We start from the raw sequence: 12,843 nt of genomic DNA, 5'->3' as shown, positions 1-12,843 counted from the left end.
GCCTGAAGAATCAGTGTGTATGACTCAGCTTCGTCTTAATCATGTGTATAATATTTCCCTATATACTGACGTAGAGATAGTAATTGGATTAATTAAATCACAAAAAGGCTCATATCATATTCCTAAGTCATGAATATATTTGAAGTTGTGCCCGAGAAGCTATAACCTAATTCTAATTCAGAAGGAGCTGACCCTCATTCTGTTTGTACTAAGTGCATATGCGCTAAAAACACGCATACACATCTATGTATATGTATATTCATGTGTGTATATGTGTTTGTGTGTATAGTATAATACTTTGGAATTTCCTTGTTTGCCTCATGGGTGGTGCTGCAGCTGCAGTATGTAATCTTTACTAGATTGTCACAATTCCTTCCTCCAAAGTAAAATCTAATAGGTTCCTTTGCATCTTTTATTCAGGACAGAGGCAAAAAAAAGTGCTTGCTTTACTGACAGAGAGCAAATAAAAATGACCACACTTTACCATATAGCCTAGGTGGCAAAGTTTTGTGAAAAGCTTTCCAAAACCCTTCTAAGCCCAGGCTGCTGAGTTTTGTGATAAGTTTTGTGAAAAGCTTTCCAAAACCCTTCTAAGCCCAGGCATAGAAGAGTTTGGCTGCTGAGGAGCTTATAACCTGGCTCCCAATCTGTGGTTTTCTTTGACGATCTATTTTTGCAAATTCTACCACACATACTTATTTGGCAAATTTGAACATAAATGAACCCGTGCAGAATCATCTAGGTCCAGAGTGAACATGTTGCTCTAATTCACGGGTTCTAATTTTCTTCTCTGATGACTGCTTTTGGAAAATTATTTACATAATTGATTCTTTATTTCCTCAGGGTGTCTCATTCCCGAAAGTTCTCAAAGTGCAGCATTTTGGAATATAGAGACTTTTTACAGAGAGGAGGTGGAGCCTGTCTTTTCAACAGGCCAACAAAGGTTAGTAACTCAGGAAGTGTAATTATTTCTTTAATTTTTTTTTTATTTTTACTTCTAAGAAATTTGTTTAATGTACATAATATTCATGAAAGCAACATAGCCCTAGAAATCATATACACCTCAGATCTGCTCACAATCATCAGTCACATATCTCTTACGGGAAAAGATTGAAAAGCCATGTTTGCATTATACTCAATGGGAAATGTTGAAAAGTAGCTCATGCCTTAGTAAATGAGATGCAAATATCTTTTTATATGTCTTCACATATCTTTTTACAGTGGAACACTGGAAAATGCCAGATACTTGTCTTGGAAAACAGGTCTTTTGGGGAAAGAGGGGATTTGTCAGTCTGATTAGTATTTAGTCATAAAAGCCATTATCATGTGAAATCTGATCCTGTGTAAATGAGTGACAAAACCATAGTTTTGCTGCTGAGAGTCTCTGATTTTTCAGTGCTAGTTGTCCCCCTCCCATTTCATCCTCCAAACAAAGAAACAAACATACTTCAATCAAAATATCTTTGAAATTTACATGTTAGGATTTTCAACCTGCTGCTTAGAGATTGTGGGTTAGATTAACATATATCGCTTTAATCTGTTTCTCTGACGAAAATTCCATTTTCCATTGACATTCTCTCAAAGAATACAACTAGTTCTTTGGCTTTTTTTCTTTTCTTTTTGAATGATCTATTCTCCTATCTAGGATATCTAGATTATAGATATAGATATAGATATAGATATAGGAAATACCCACAGAAGCTAGCCAAAAGACGGTCCAAAGTATTTATGGATCTCATAAATACATATGCATATTTATTATTTATTATATATTGTCTCTTTATGTGGGAAGGTCCATGGTATCAACTGTCATCTCATCAAAATTCATATATGCATTGTTACAATCCTTATCCATTAATTCCTTAACTCAAAAAGCTCTGAAAATTGAAGTCTCTTTTATGAGTTTGCAGAAAACACATTAGGCAGTAAAACTTCTCTTAGACTAAAAACCTTTATTACACCTCATAGTATAAATATTCGTAAGTATTGCTGCAGAAATATAGATGTTTGTGATTATAGGGTATGCACCAGGCCCCTCAGGGCTATTACATAGAATGTGCATCATACCTTTCTACAATCTAGCAAAGCCAGAATTTTCAAACTCACTGGCTACAAAGCTTTTGCATAAGGCACTGTAGAACTCTAGTAACATATTTGGAAATGAATTATTCAACAGGCAAAAAAAGCAGGATTGCTGCTAATTAGCAGACAATATAGAAATTCTAACATTGCACATTTCATGTTTCTTCTGAAAATACTACTTCGTAAGTCAAATATAGTCCTTTTGCTATACAAAATGTGTAATGCTTTATAAATTGAGAGAGTAATGAAATCATGTTAACCTTAAGGAAAAATAATCACTGACTAATGTGTGTAAATGACAGAATAATTTACTCCTATTCTCATAATTAAGTGATACTTCTGTAGTCCGGGGATGTTAGTTGGATGTTTGACATCTGTATAAAATCTCAGTGAGTCTGCAGAAAAAGAAACAGGGATTGTGAAGTGACCTTGCAACCATTAAATTCAGCTGTCTGCCTTTCATGGCATTGACCCTCAGAACAGAAATCTGAAAACTTCCAAGTGTTCACAATGGGGGAAAGGCGTAGTAATGAATTGATGGGAGCTGCTGGCATTAACGAGTTGAAGTTTCCACGACTCATCTCACCTGCCTCGTGTCTCACCAGCCAATCAGAAGTATTGTGCCTGAGAGCACAACAGTGAGTCCTAAGGTTTCTAAGTGTTGTGTGTGGAAGGATCCATCATTAGATTTCTGAAACTGCCTGTCAGTAGAAAGAAAACTGTTCAGGTAACTTGAAAACTAAATAAAAATAATGATACATCTTCAATTTTAAAAGTTAGTAAATACGGATTTTTTTTTTTAAGCTATGTGGTAGAATGAATTTTTTTTAAAGGCCCCTGTGTATTCCAGTGGAATAATTTGTACGTATGTATCAAAGAACTGACTTTTTTTTTCCTAAGTGCTTTTCGTCAATGAATGTGCGCATGTGTGACTCGCGTGTTATTTTCCACATTATCTGCATGCCTCTTTTTTCTGTGCCGTGGGATCCTTCCCACCTGCTGTGTTTTCCACCCAGTTTGTGATCAAGGCCTGCTGCTGGTTGGAAGAAGGCTCCTAAGAGCGAGATCTCGCAGTTGGTTCTGCGCGAGGCTTGAAGGAAGTGCTAGCCCTGTGCCAGTCCGAGCTTTCCATTTCCATTTTCTCCTGCCTGCTGATCCAATACCACAGAGATTAGGACTGTTGATTTCACTCATTGGACTTTCCTATGGAGGAGTCTCACCCAAGTACCCTGGAGAACTTTCTTGCTTTGAATAAGAGTTTTCTTTCCTGGAAGTGGACGGATAATCGGGTTGGCCTCGGTGGAAGGCAACCCTTCCTGGGGGCTTCTAGAGGAGGAGCCTCTCTTGCCCTCTCATATTCCTGTCTTTGAGCGTTTGGGTTGGAATGTGCTGTTCCAGTCCTCATGTAAGAGTAATGGGCATGCAGAGGGAGATCTTGCCCCAGCTGAGGGAAAAAAGGAATGTTTCTCATAAATGCTCAGCTGCCTCCACAATTGGCTGCAATATAGGTTGTCTGGCAGGGAAGTTCATAGCTCTAGTGGAGTGCATTATTCTAGAAATTCGACTCCTCCAGTGTTCCAGGAATGATTGAAAGATTTCTATACCTCTGTGAATATGTCTGCACATTTATTTAATATACTTTAGACAGGATAGATTTCTTTTCAATGAGAATGATGGGCGTGGTCTTCCAGCGGCACCTCTTCTACAATTATTTGCATTTCCTTGATTGTATTCATTACATGTGGCTATGACTGAAATGTTTTATCTGTTTGACAATTTTTATGTTTTCTCAGCTGCCTGGAGAGAAGTCAGTAAATTAGGTATCTGTGAGTCTTAGCATCGCATCTGAGCTCCATTAGCAAATGTAATAAATGATCTATTCCTTTTGATAGCTCATTTCCATTAATAAGTAATTCTAATGGTAGAGGTCATCTCTGGAGCCCACCTCCAGAGAATCCTCCCAGAAATACTACCCATAGGGTTATTCGAAGTGTTATTAATAAGTGAACAGTGTTACCACACAGACATCATTTGTAAGATGCCGTTAACAACAGATCACAGAAAAATGGCACATGATTACAGGACCATGTATGTAGCCCAATTCGCGTGTTGATTTTCTGTGATAAATTAAAATGTTTTTCCTTTCTCTTCCTAATCTCTTTTAGCTATTTGAGCCCACGGAATGTGGAAATGGATATGTGGAGGCTGGAGAGGAATGTGACTGTGGTTTACACGTGGTAGGTATAAGAGATCCTTCCCGCCTTTAGCGCAGCTCCTCCCCAGAGCAAGCAAGAATAGCAAGAAGTCTACAGGGTGCTTCTCTGGGGTCTTACTGTCTATCTTTCTCATGTCTCTCATCAGTGCTTAATCCCAGCTCAGACATGTTAGAATTCATCATGTCCCTATGACCTAGTTTGAAAAAAAACCTAATGGATTCTTCTAATCAAATCTCCTACCTCTTAAAAATTCATAGTCCATATTCATCCCATTCAACTATTATCAAATCACAAAATAGTCTTTCTGTGGTGTGTATTATTTTTGTCTTTATGAAACTAGATGAGTTTGGGAGCCCCTGCCTGGCTCAGTCAGTAGAGCACATGACTCGTGGTTTTGGGTTTATGAGTCCAAGCCCCATGTTGGGTGTAGCAATTATTTAAAAATAAAATATTTTTAAGAAAGAGTCTTAAGAGTATATTGGAACTGACTGAAGGTGAGGCGCCTGCTAAGAAATAAGCTGACTTTTTGGTAGGGAAGCCCTTTCACAGAAGATCATACTTGGCTGAAAAATGTGGCAGGAAGGAATATTATCATTGTTTAAAGTGATGACTTCCTGAAAATATTTGCTTGTTATTGTTTAAGTCTCCTCATGTGGATTATACGTACATCCCATGTGGAGAGTGGGGTGAAAGACCAGCCTGTAAGCTTTCTCACTTACGCACGTGAATGTTCCCTCTAGGAGTGCTATGGACTGTGCTGTAAGAAGTGCTCTCTCTCCAACGGGGCCCACTGCAGCGACGGGCCGTGCTGTAACAATACCTCATGTCTCGTGAGTCCCCGGACACTTCCGTCTTGTTGGCTAAATCTCTCACAGTGTACACAGAGCATTTGTAGAGCTTGCCAAACATTTGTTGATTGGCCTGTGCTTTCGCAATTGTGTAGCATCAATAAAGCTACCTAAATTCTGTGGGTCAAACCCTTTACCTTTACCAGGATGCACTGTCAACTATCCTGTCCTTCAGCGCCCCCTTAAGAAAATATACGTAAACTCCTTCCAAAATAAACATTGAGAGTTGTCCTGCTAAGGCAGATAAAAACCACATTGAATGACGGAATAAATGGTTGAATAGAAGAGGTGCAATTCCTGCGGTCTTTTTAATAATATGACCTACTTACAACATTTTTCTTTAAATTTACTGCTATGTATATGTACATTTATTTTGGGCATAATTTACTTTGGACCATGAACCTCAAACCTAGTGCTCACACTTTTTATGCTTGATTTTTTAAATCCCCTATAAAGGCTATAAAGCTACATAAAGAAGTAATCTACGTGTGTATATTTATATGCATATATATGCATCTTATGTGTGTATGGACATAGTTTGCTTTTATTGGTAGAACCTCTAGTCAATTCTTGAGAAGTCATTCATTAAATCTTCCTTTTTCTCATTTACAAAACCTCTGGTATTCCTTATAACCATAATGTTACATTATTTTATCCTTATAATCATAAAGTTACATGATTTTATTATTTTATTCTGTACCAAGAGGTATTAGGCATTATGATACTTTAAGAAATTCTAGATTAGTTGCCTTATGCCCCCCCCCCCCAGATTATAAATTGCTTGACATCAGTGATCTCTTTTCTTCATCTTCCACCCATTCCCTCAGTGTGACTGGTGTCACTGAAAGAAGTTCATATGAATTCTCTGAAATTTGATTGTATGTATTTAGCTAAAGCACAATTAAGATCCAAGCTAATAGGGACAATTAGTGAAGGTTGGGTGTCTCTGTCAATCTTCAGAGACATCTTAAATGTCTATATTTTAGTGATTTGCTCTTCTGTTTTAAACCATACTGCTCTATCTTCTTTACAGAATTGCTGTTACCTTGTTTTCCAAAAGTAATACTCTGAGACCATGGGTTTTAAAATATGAACATTTAATGCCTTGGTTAATGACTCATATTTACTACAAAGAGTGGGCCTTGACTCTGTTCTGCAACCAGCTTGCTAATTCATAAAAAGAGTGTGGTAATGGCTTTGGGATAGTATGTGAATTATTGGTGAATATAACAATGCTGGGTATTTGAAATACTAATTAACAGTAGCTCCTAATATTGAATTTTGATGTGCAGTTTCAGCCACGAGGGTATGAATGTCGGGATGCTGTCAACGGGTGTGATATTACTGAGTATTGTACTGGAGACTCTGGCCAGGTATGACAAACTTGAGTTTTTAAATAATACATTTTACTTGCAAATATTGTACACATTGGAAAGCTTTCAGTTGGGCTACATGTGTGAATATGATTATTTGGTTTCTTTGTTTTTTGTTTTGTTTTACTTTATTTTCTAGTAATTTCTAGATCTCCAAAATGTCTTTATTTTAGGAATATTTATTGTGTTTCCTGGACCTAGATCTCTTTTTTCTTCCAAATTTCCACTTCATAATTAGTTTCTTTATATGGTTTCTACCCAATGAATTGATTTTTCTTTCTGTCCCCACATCTAAAATAGCATATTCACACTGATGAAGAAATTAATGTACTGTTTTCAAACATTTTTAAGCCACCAAACCCTTTCTTTTAAGAAAAAAAATTGGTTGGATGCCCACTGTAGAAAGCAGAGAACAAGGAATACTGCTCTGATTAAAGAAGGGACCGGGAGCAGGTGTCCACCTCTCTTGGTTCTGTCACCAACTCTCCCCCACTGGCAAGGTCCTAGCATCATGCCCCCTATTACTATAACATAATTAATGTTGTCTACTAGCATTCCTTCTTTATATAATTCTTATGTTTTAGAAATTTAAATCACATTATTTTTGAGTCTTCATTTTTCATTCAAATGGACTTTTGCTGAGCACCTGCTGTGTGCCAGGCAAGCACTGCTGTAAATGTTGGGATACGGAAGGGAACGAGATAGTCAAGGCCTTGCACTTGTGGAGCTTACATTCTGCTGGGTGGAGAAGTAAGTTAACAAAAACATCTGGTGGTGCTAAGTGTAACGTAAGGTGGTGTGGGGTGGGGGGCTTTAGTTGGGGTGCGCAGGTGTATTTTCCTGGAGGACTTGGTATTTATTTATTTATTTATTTTTATTTTTATTTATTAATTTTAAAGATTTTATTTATTTGACCGACAGAGATCACAAGTAGGCAGAGAGGCAGGCAGAGAGAGAGGGGGAAGCAAGCTCCCTGCTGAGCAGAGAGCCTGATGCGGGGCTGGATCCCAGGACCCTGAGACCATGACCTGAGCCGAAGGCAGAGGCTTAAACCCACTGAGCCACCCAGGCGCCCCAGGACTTGGTATTTAAATAGAAAGGCACAGAAGGAAGATCTAGTCTGAAAACAGCAAGTAAGGAAGCTTGGCTTCTTCAAGAAATGGAATGAGAGCAGGAATTACTGAAGAGTAGTGGGGGAAAAAATCAAGAGGAAGTCAGGAATCAGGGCAGTTAGGGAATAGGTAAGAATTTTGAATTTCATTCTACTTTTATTTTTTATGACTTCAAAAACATGTTCCTGTACCATTCCACAGTTTTTATAAATACGCTTTTTACAATTGCCTGAGTCTGTCATGTGGATTCATTAGTTGACTTGGGACTTGTTATTCATTGGGGGATATTTAGGTTGTTGGCGGTTTTTCATTATTATGATTAATATGGCAGTGAAGATCTTTACGAGTATTTCTTGTTCAGGGTTTTCTCCTTAGGGTAAATGGCCCAGAAATGGAGTTGTCTTTTGCCGGGTATTATGGTTTCCAAGGGGCTCCCCATAATAGAATACGGTTGGAGGTCAAAATACCATCTTTCATTTTGAATGTGGCCAAGTTGAAAGCTGTAACTTGGTGTGAGAGCTAAGTGAGCTTCTTTATAGATCCTAGATTCAGGCTGTAGGAAAAGCTTATTGACAAAAGTAGGTCTTGAATGACTTCTCCTTGCAGGGATGGGCCCTTGTCTTACATGTCTTGGAGGAGCAGTGAGGGTAGTATGATTTATGTCGCTAGGCAAGAGGAGAATGGCAGAGGCGAGCCAAAGGGCTAGTAATTCTTCCCAGGTTGGTCAGTCATTCAGTCACTCTACCTGGCTCGGGGGGCAGGGGCGGGGCGGAGTAGCTGGAGGGAGGCTGAGTTCCCTTCACTGGGAAGGAACAAGATTAGGGGGAGACAAAGGTTTCTCACTAACCTTTTTGAACATTCTTGATATATTTTCTGAGATTCAATTCTCCGGGACACTTTTAAGGATGCAATACAGTGAAATATGTTCACACTGTTCTGTATTGATTTTTATGCATATCTGTTTCTTCTATTTAGATATGTAAATAGGTTTCTTTGCGTTTTCCTAGAATATAGTAAAAGTGTTAGAATTGTGGGTTCTGTGTTTTGTGCCAAGTTTTATGTTTTGTGACAATCCTGGTGTGCTGTTTCACTGAGTTCTATTTTTCGTTTTGTAGAATACTACTATTCTTATACCCATCATATATGGTTTGGGTTCTGTGTGTTCAGCTATTTTCGAAGTACAGTTTTTTCATTTCAGCCTTTCATTCCTGACTGGAAGTGAGGTTTTTTTTTTTTTATAATGAGGGCTCTGTGTTCAACTTAATAGTCTACTGTCTAAATTTTTAAAACATTTTTTTAAAGATCTTATTTATTGGAGAGAGGGAGTGGGAGTGAGAGCAAGAGCGAGCAGGCTCAGAGAGGGAAAGGGACAAGCAGGCTCCGCACTGAGCGTGAGCCCAAAGTGGGGCTCGATCTCAAGGCCTTGAGGTCATGACCTGAGCCGAAATTGAGAGTTGGATGCTTAATCAACTGAACCACCCAGGTGCCCCAAATGTTTTTTGCTTCATGTATGTAAGGTGGAAATTGAGCTGTTAAATGAATTTCTCAGTGCTATATTAGAATAACATGTTCTTTTAGCAGTAATTTCCTTATAGGACCAGAATGTGCCTGAAATAGATAATTGGAGTAGAGGGAGTTAAGATCCCCCAGAATTCTTCTGCTTTGTAATAGACAGTGAGCCTTGAATTTAATGATACTAATTATGATTAGGAAGAAGAGGACTCAGAGACTATCTGCATCTTTGAGAATCGGCACCATTGGCAACACTATGGCTTTTTGCCTTGTATCTCACGTCTTTGCTTTATTTTGATATTAGCCTTTACTGAGGCCTCTGAGCTACTTTTTAAATTCACAGTTTATCACAGAATAAACAGTACTTGTGCAACTGAGAGAAATCCTTGGCAAATGATACTGGATGATATAATAAAGGTATTTTTGAAAGCTGTGGGAAATGTGTCTTTGCTGCGATATATGGTGACATAACACAATTAAAAATAAGCACATTTAAATGCTACTGCACTGTTGAAGCCTGCCTCCCGTGAACTTTCCTGCACAGCCTGAAACCGGGGGCTGGAATGGCATTTAGAGACTGAATCAAGAGCTCTACTCACAGGCAGAATAAAGCACACAAATTTATGGTTCTTCTGTTTTAAATGTCCCCAGAGAATGTAAGACATTCCATAATTTCCCATGTTAAATATTTCAGTAATAAGCAACTTGCTTTTATTAGCCTATACAAAAAAATAAATGGATTAGAAATCTTGCATGTAGCTACAACAGTTTATAATTGGGGCTTTTTTTTAATTAATAAAAGTTCTACAAATGACTTTTTTATTGAAACATCACAAAAGCCAACTGTGATCAATTAATTTTAGACCCTGATATACCTATTCCAGTAGCAACATTTCTTTTGAATTTTTGTTCAGTGTGATTGTATCGGTCTTGGAGTAAGTGAATAATTACTGTTACTTGATGAATAAGATACTGATTGCATTTGGAGTGGATTTGGTTGGATGAAGAAGGCCACAAGGATCTGTGTTTCTGTGCTGTTGGCCCAGTAGGCCAGGTTTTGGTACTGATAATTATGTCTTTGAATAGTCACCATCAGATTGATTGAAAAGCTGTCAATGAAAGCTTATATGAAAGTCTTTAGAAAGATGTAGAACTAAAGCATTTTATCTCAAAGTGTTCTTCTGTGAGTTAGTGCTTCTTAGCAATTACAAATTCTAAATTAGTTCTTTTACCTTTCTGTAGTGAACCTGATAAACAGTTTGATATGTGCCGAACAGAGTAACATTTTTAAAGAAGATTTTATTTATTTATTTATTTGAGAGAGCACAAGTTGCAGGGAGGGCCAAAGGGAAAGGGAGAAGTAGACTCCCCTCTGTGCAGGGAGCCTGATGCAGGGCTTGATTTCAGGACCTCGAGATCATGACCTGAGCCAAAGGCAGGCAATTAACCAACTAAGCCACCCAGGCACCCCAGAACAGAGGAGCTTTAATTGTGTCTGTGTGGGTCATTCATTTATTTATCCAGTTAGCCAACAGTAAATGAGCACCTCCTCCATCGCCATGGAGCCCAGTTTTGTTCTAGATGCGATGGGGGCAGCAGGGAACAACGCATACCATCCCTGCGTGTGTGGAACTCACATCGGGATGGGGACCATAGACAAACAAATAAGTAACATATATGAGTAAGAGGTGGTAAGTCCTATGGAGAAGAAAAACACCCAGGCAATGGGGAACAGAGAAGGCCAACATGGGAAGAGTTCCAGTTTTGAGAGCAAACCATGTGGAAACCTGGGGGAAGATTGAAGGAAGAGCAGGGCAAAACCATAGGGTAGAAGCATGCGTGGCACATTCGCAGAGAGTCAGCTCGGTCATGGCAGAGCATGGATGGGGTCAGAGAGAGGATGGATTGGGACGGAAATATGCCTATCACGTTGAACTCTGACGTCCATTGAGGACTTTGGAAAGCCATCAAGCAGAGGGGCAGTGTGATGTGATTTATGTTTTTAGAAGGACGCTCCAGTCACTGAAACAGATGAGGTCAGAATCAGGGTCATCAGCTGAAGGTTGATGCACGATTCAGGTGAGGAATGATGGCGGATTGGACTGGGGATTGGCAGTGAAGACGGAGAAAAGTAGTCAGATGTGATTCTGGTTGGAAGGTAGACTTCGTAGGATTTGTTGGCCGACTACAAGAAGGGTGTGAGGGAAGGAGAGACACAGAGGCTTCATGGTTTGGGGTCTGACCAACGGGAAAAGCAGAACTGTCCTTTACTGAGAAGGCAAAGACTCTGGGAGAGACTGTGGTGCATATTACTGTGTTTCTTCCTCACTTGCTTTCCCTGTATATTGCTTTTTCTTTGCATATTTGCTTTGAACACTGTACTACAGAGCCTTTGACTTGAACCATCTCCAATTCTCTCAAATGTGGCAAATTAAGTGCATGGGGAGCAAAAATTTTAATTCATCCAGGATGATGTTTGGGAAAATGAAGTGTACTTTTAAACAAAGACTCGATAAGTGGACCTGGAAAGAGAAATAACCATCCCATCACAATTGTTTTAGTAGCACATCAGAGAGGTCAGAGATGTAACAGAGATGAGCACTCACATTGAGTTGAAAGAGTGTTTCTTCTTTTTCAGTAATGTGACCTAGAAGTGAGCGTCAGGGGTGTCAAATGCAGATTTGACATTTCCCAGGTCCAAGAAAGGTCCTGTGAGTTAGAACCCAAATGTGTCTACTCCTACATAACAAGCTGATTCATGCCCTTCGTTGTCCATTTTAATTCCTTCTGCTTTTGACTCTGTAGCCAAGTGAATGCAAGCTCTTATTCTAGTCCACCTCAAGGAAGACAGAGAAATAAAAAGTACTCACTGTATGGATGAATTTATTATTTTTACCAATAGTAGAAGAAATTGTTTGGATAATCTATTTAAGAGTTTACTTATGTTTTTCTAAACATTCCCAATTATATATTCACCATGCTTCCTTTTTTTTTTTTGCATTTTCATAAATTATACACATAATGTGAAAGTACTTATGTTGAACATTAACAAAAAACATTCTATTTTTTCAGTGCCCACCAAACCTTCATAAGCAAGATGGATACGCATGCAATCAAAATCAGGTATGCTGAGCTATAAGTTTTTTTTTTCTTTTTTTAAGACTTTATTTATTTATTTGAGAGAGAAGGAGAGAGCATAGCAGGGAAGAGGGAGAAGCAGGCTCCCCCATGAGCAGGGAGACTGATGTGGGACTCGATCCCAGGACCCCAAGATCATGACCTGAGCCAAAGGCAGTTGCTTAACCAACTGAGCCACCCAGGCATGCCAGGCTATAAGTTTTCGATGTAATTTTAAAAGGACTAGTTTGTGAGGGCTTTTTTTTTCCTTCTGATGAATATATTTTCGAAGGGAAATGACATCTCAGAGAACCATCCATTATTGTAATGGACTTCCAATTCGAGGTGGCTTCATGACATATCAAATACTAAATAGAGTATGATATTAAATTCTGGTGACTAAATATAGAATGATATTAAATTCTGGTTACTAAATATAGAATGATATTAAATTCTGGTGACAAATTGTCCAGACTGAAGGCAAGGGAAAAAATATCATGACTAAAGAATTAAGAATCTAATTTATTGAGTTACGACCATCTTTCAGTAATGTCAGCCTATTGTGGGAAAATATGACTGTTAG

The 12,843-nt window shown here is 38.6% G+C and overlaps 2 protein-coding genes across 4 annotated transcripts in view; one reads left to right on the top strand and one right to left on the bottom strand.

The window, feature by feature from the left end:
• Window positions 1–12,843, bottom strand: part of PLEKHM3 (pleckstrin homology domain containing M3) — a 1,279,556-nt gene that overhangs the window by 19,026 nt on the left and 1,247,687 nt on the right. The gene's annotated exons all lie outside the window — the stretch shown is intronic.
• The window catches only part of ADAM23 (ADAM metallopeptidase domain 23), a 168,318-nt gene that overhangs the window by 124,298 nt on the left and 31,177 nt on the right, over window positions 1–12,843 (top strand). For all 3 annotated transcript variants that reach the window (XM_082690009.1, XM_082690007.1, XM_082690008.1), the window contains exons 15-19: window positions 844–943; window positions 4,248–4,319; window positions 5,039–5,128; window positions 6,439–6,519; window positions 12,216–12,266. In XM_082690009.1, coding sequence (XP_082546135.1) covers window positions 844–943; window positions 4,248–4,319; window positions 5,039–5,128; window positions 6,439–6,519; window positions 12,216–12,266 — 394 coding nt within the window. The remainder of the gene's footprint in view (window positions 1–843; window positions 944–4,247; window positions 4,320–5,038; window positions 5,129–6,438; window positions 6,520–12,215; window positions 12,267–12,843) is intronic.

Source organism: Mustela nivalis (assembly GCF_964662115.1).
Source record: "Mustela nivalis genome assembly, chromosome: 11".
Classification (NCBI taxonomy): domain Eukaryota; kingdom Metazoa; phylum Chordata; class Mammalia; order Carnivora; family Mustelidae; genus Mustela; species Mustela nivalis.
Note: the sequence above shows the minus strand (reverse complement) of the source record. Positions and strands in the feature narration are given on the sequence as shown.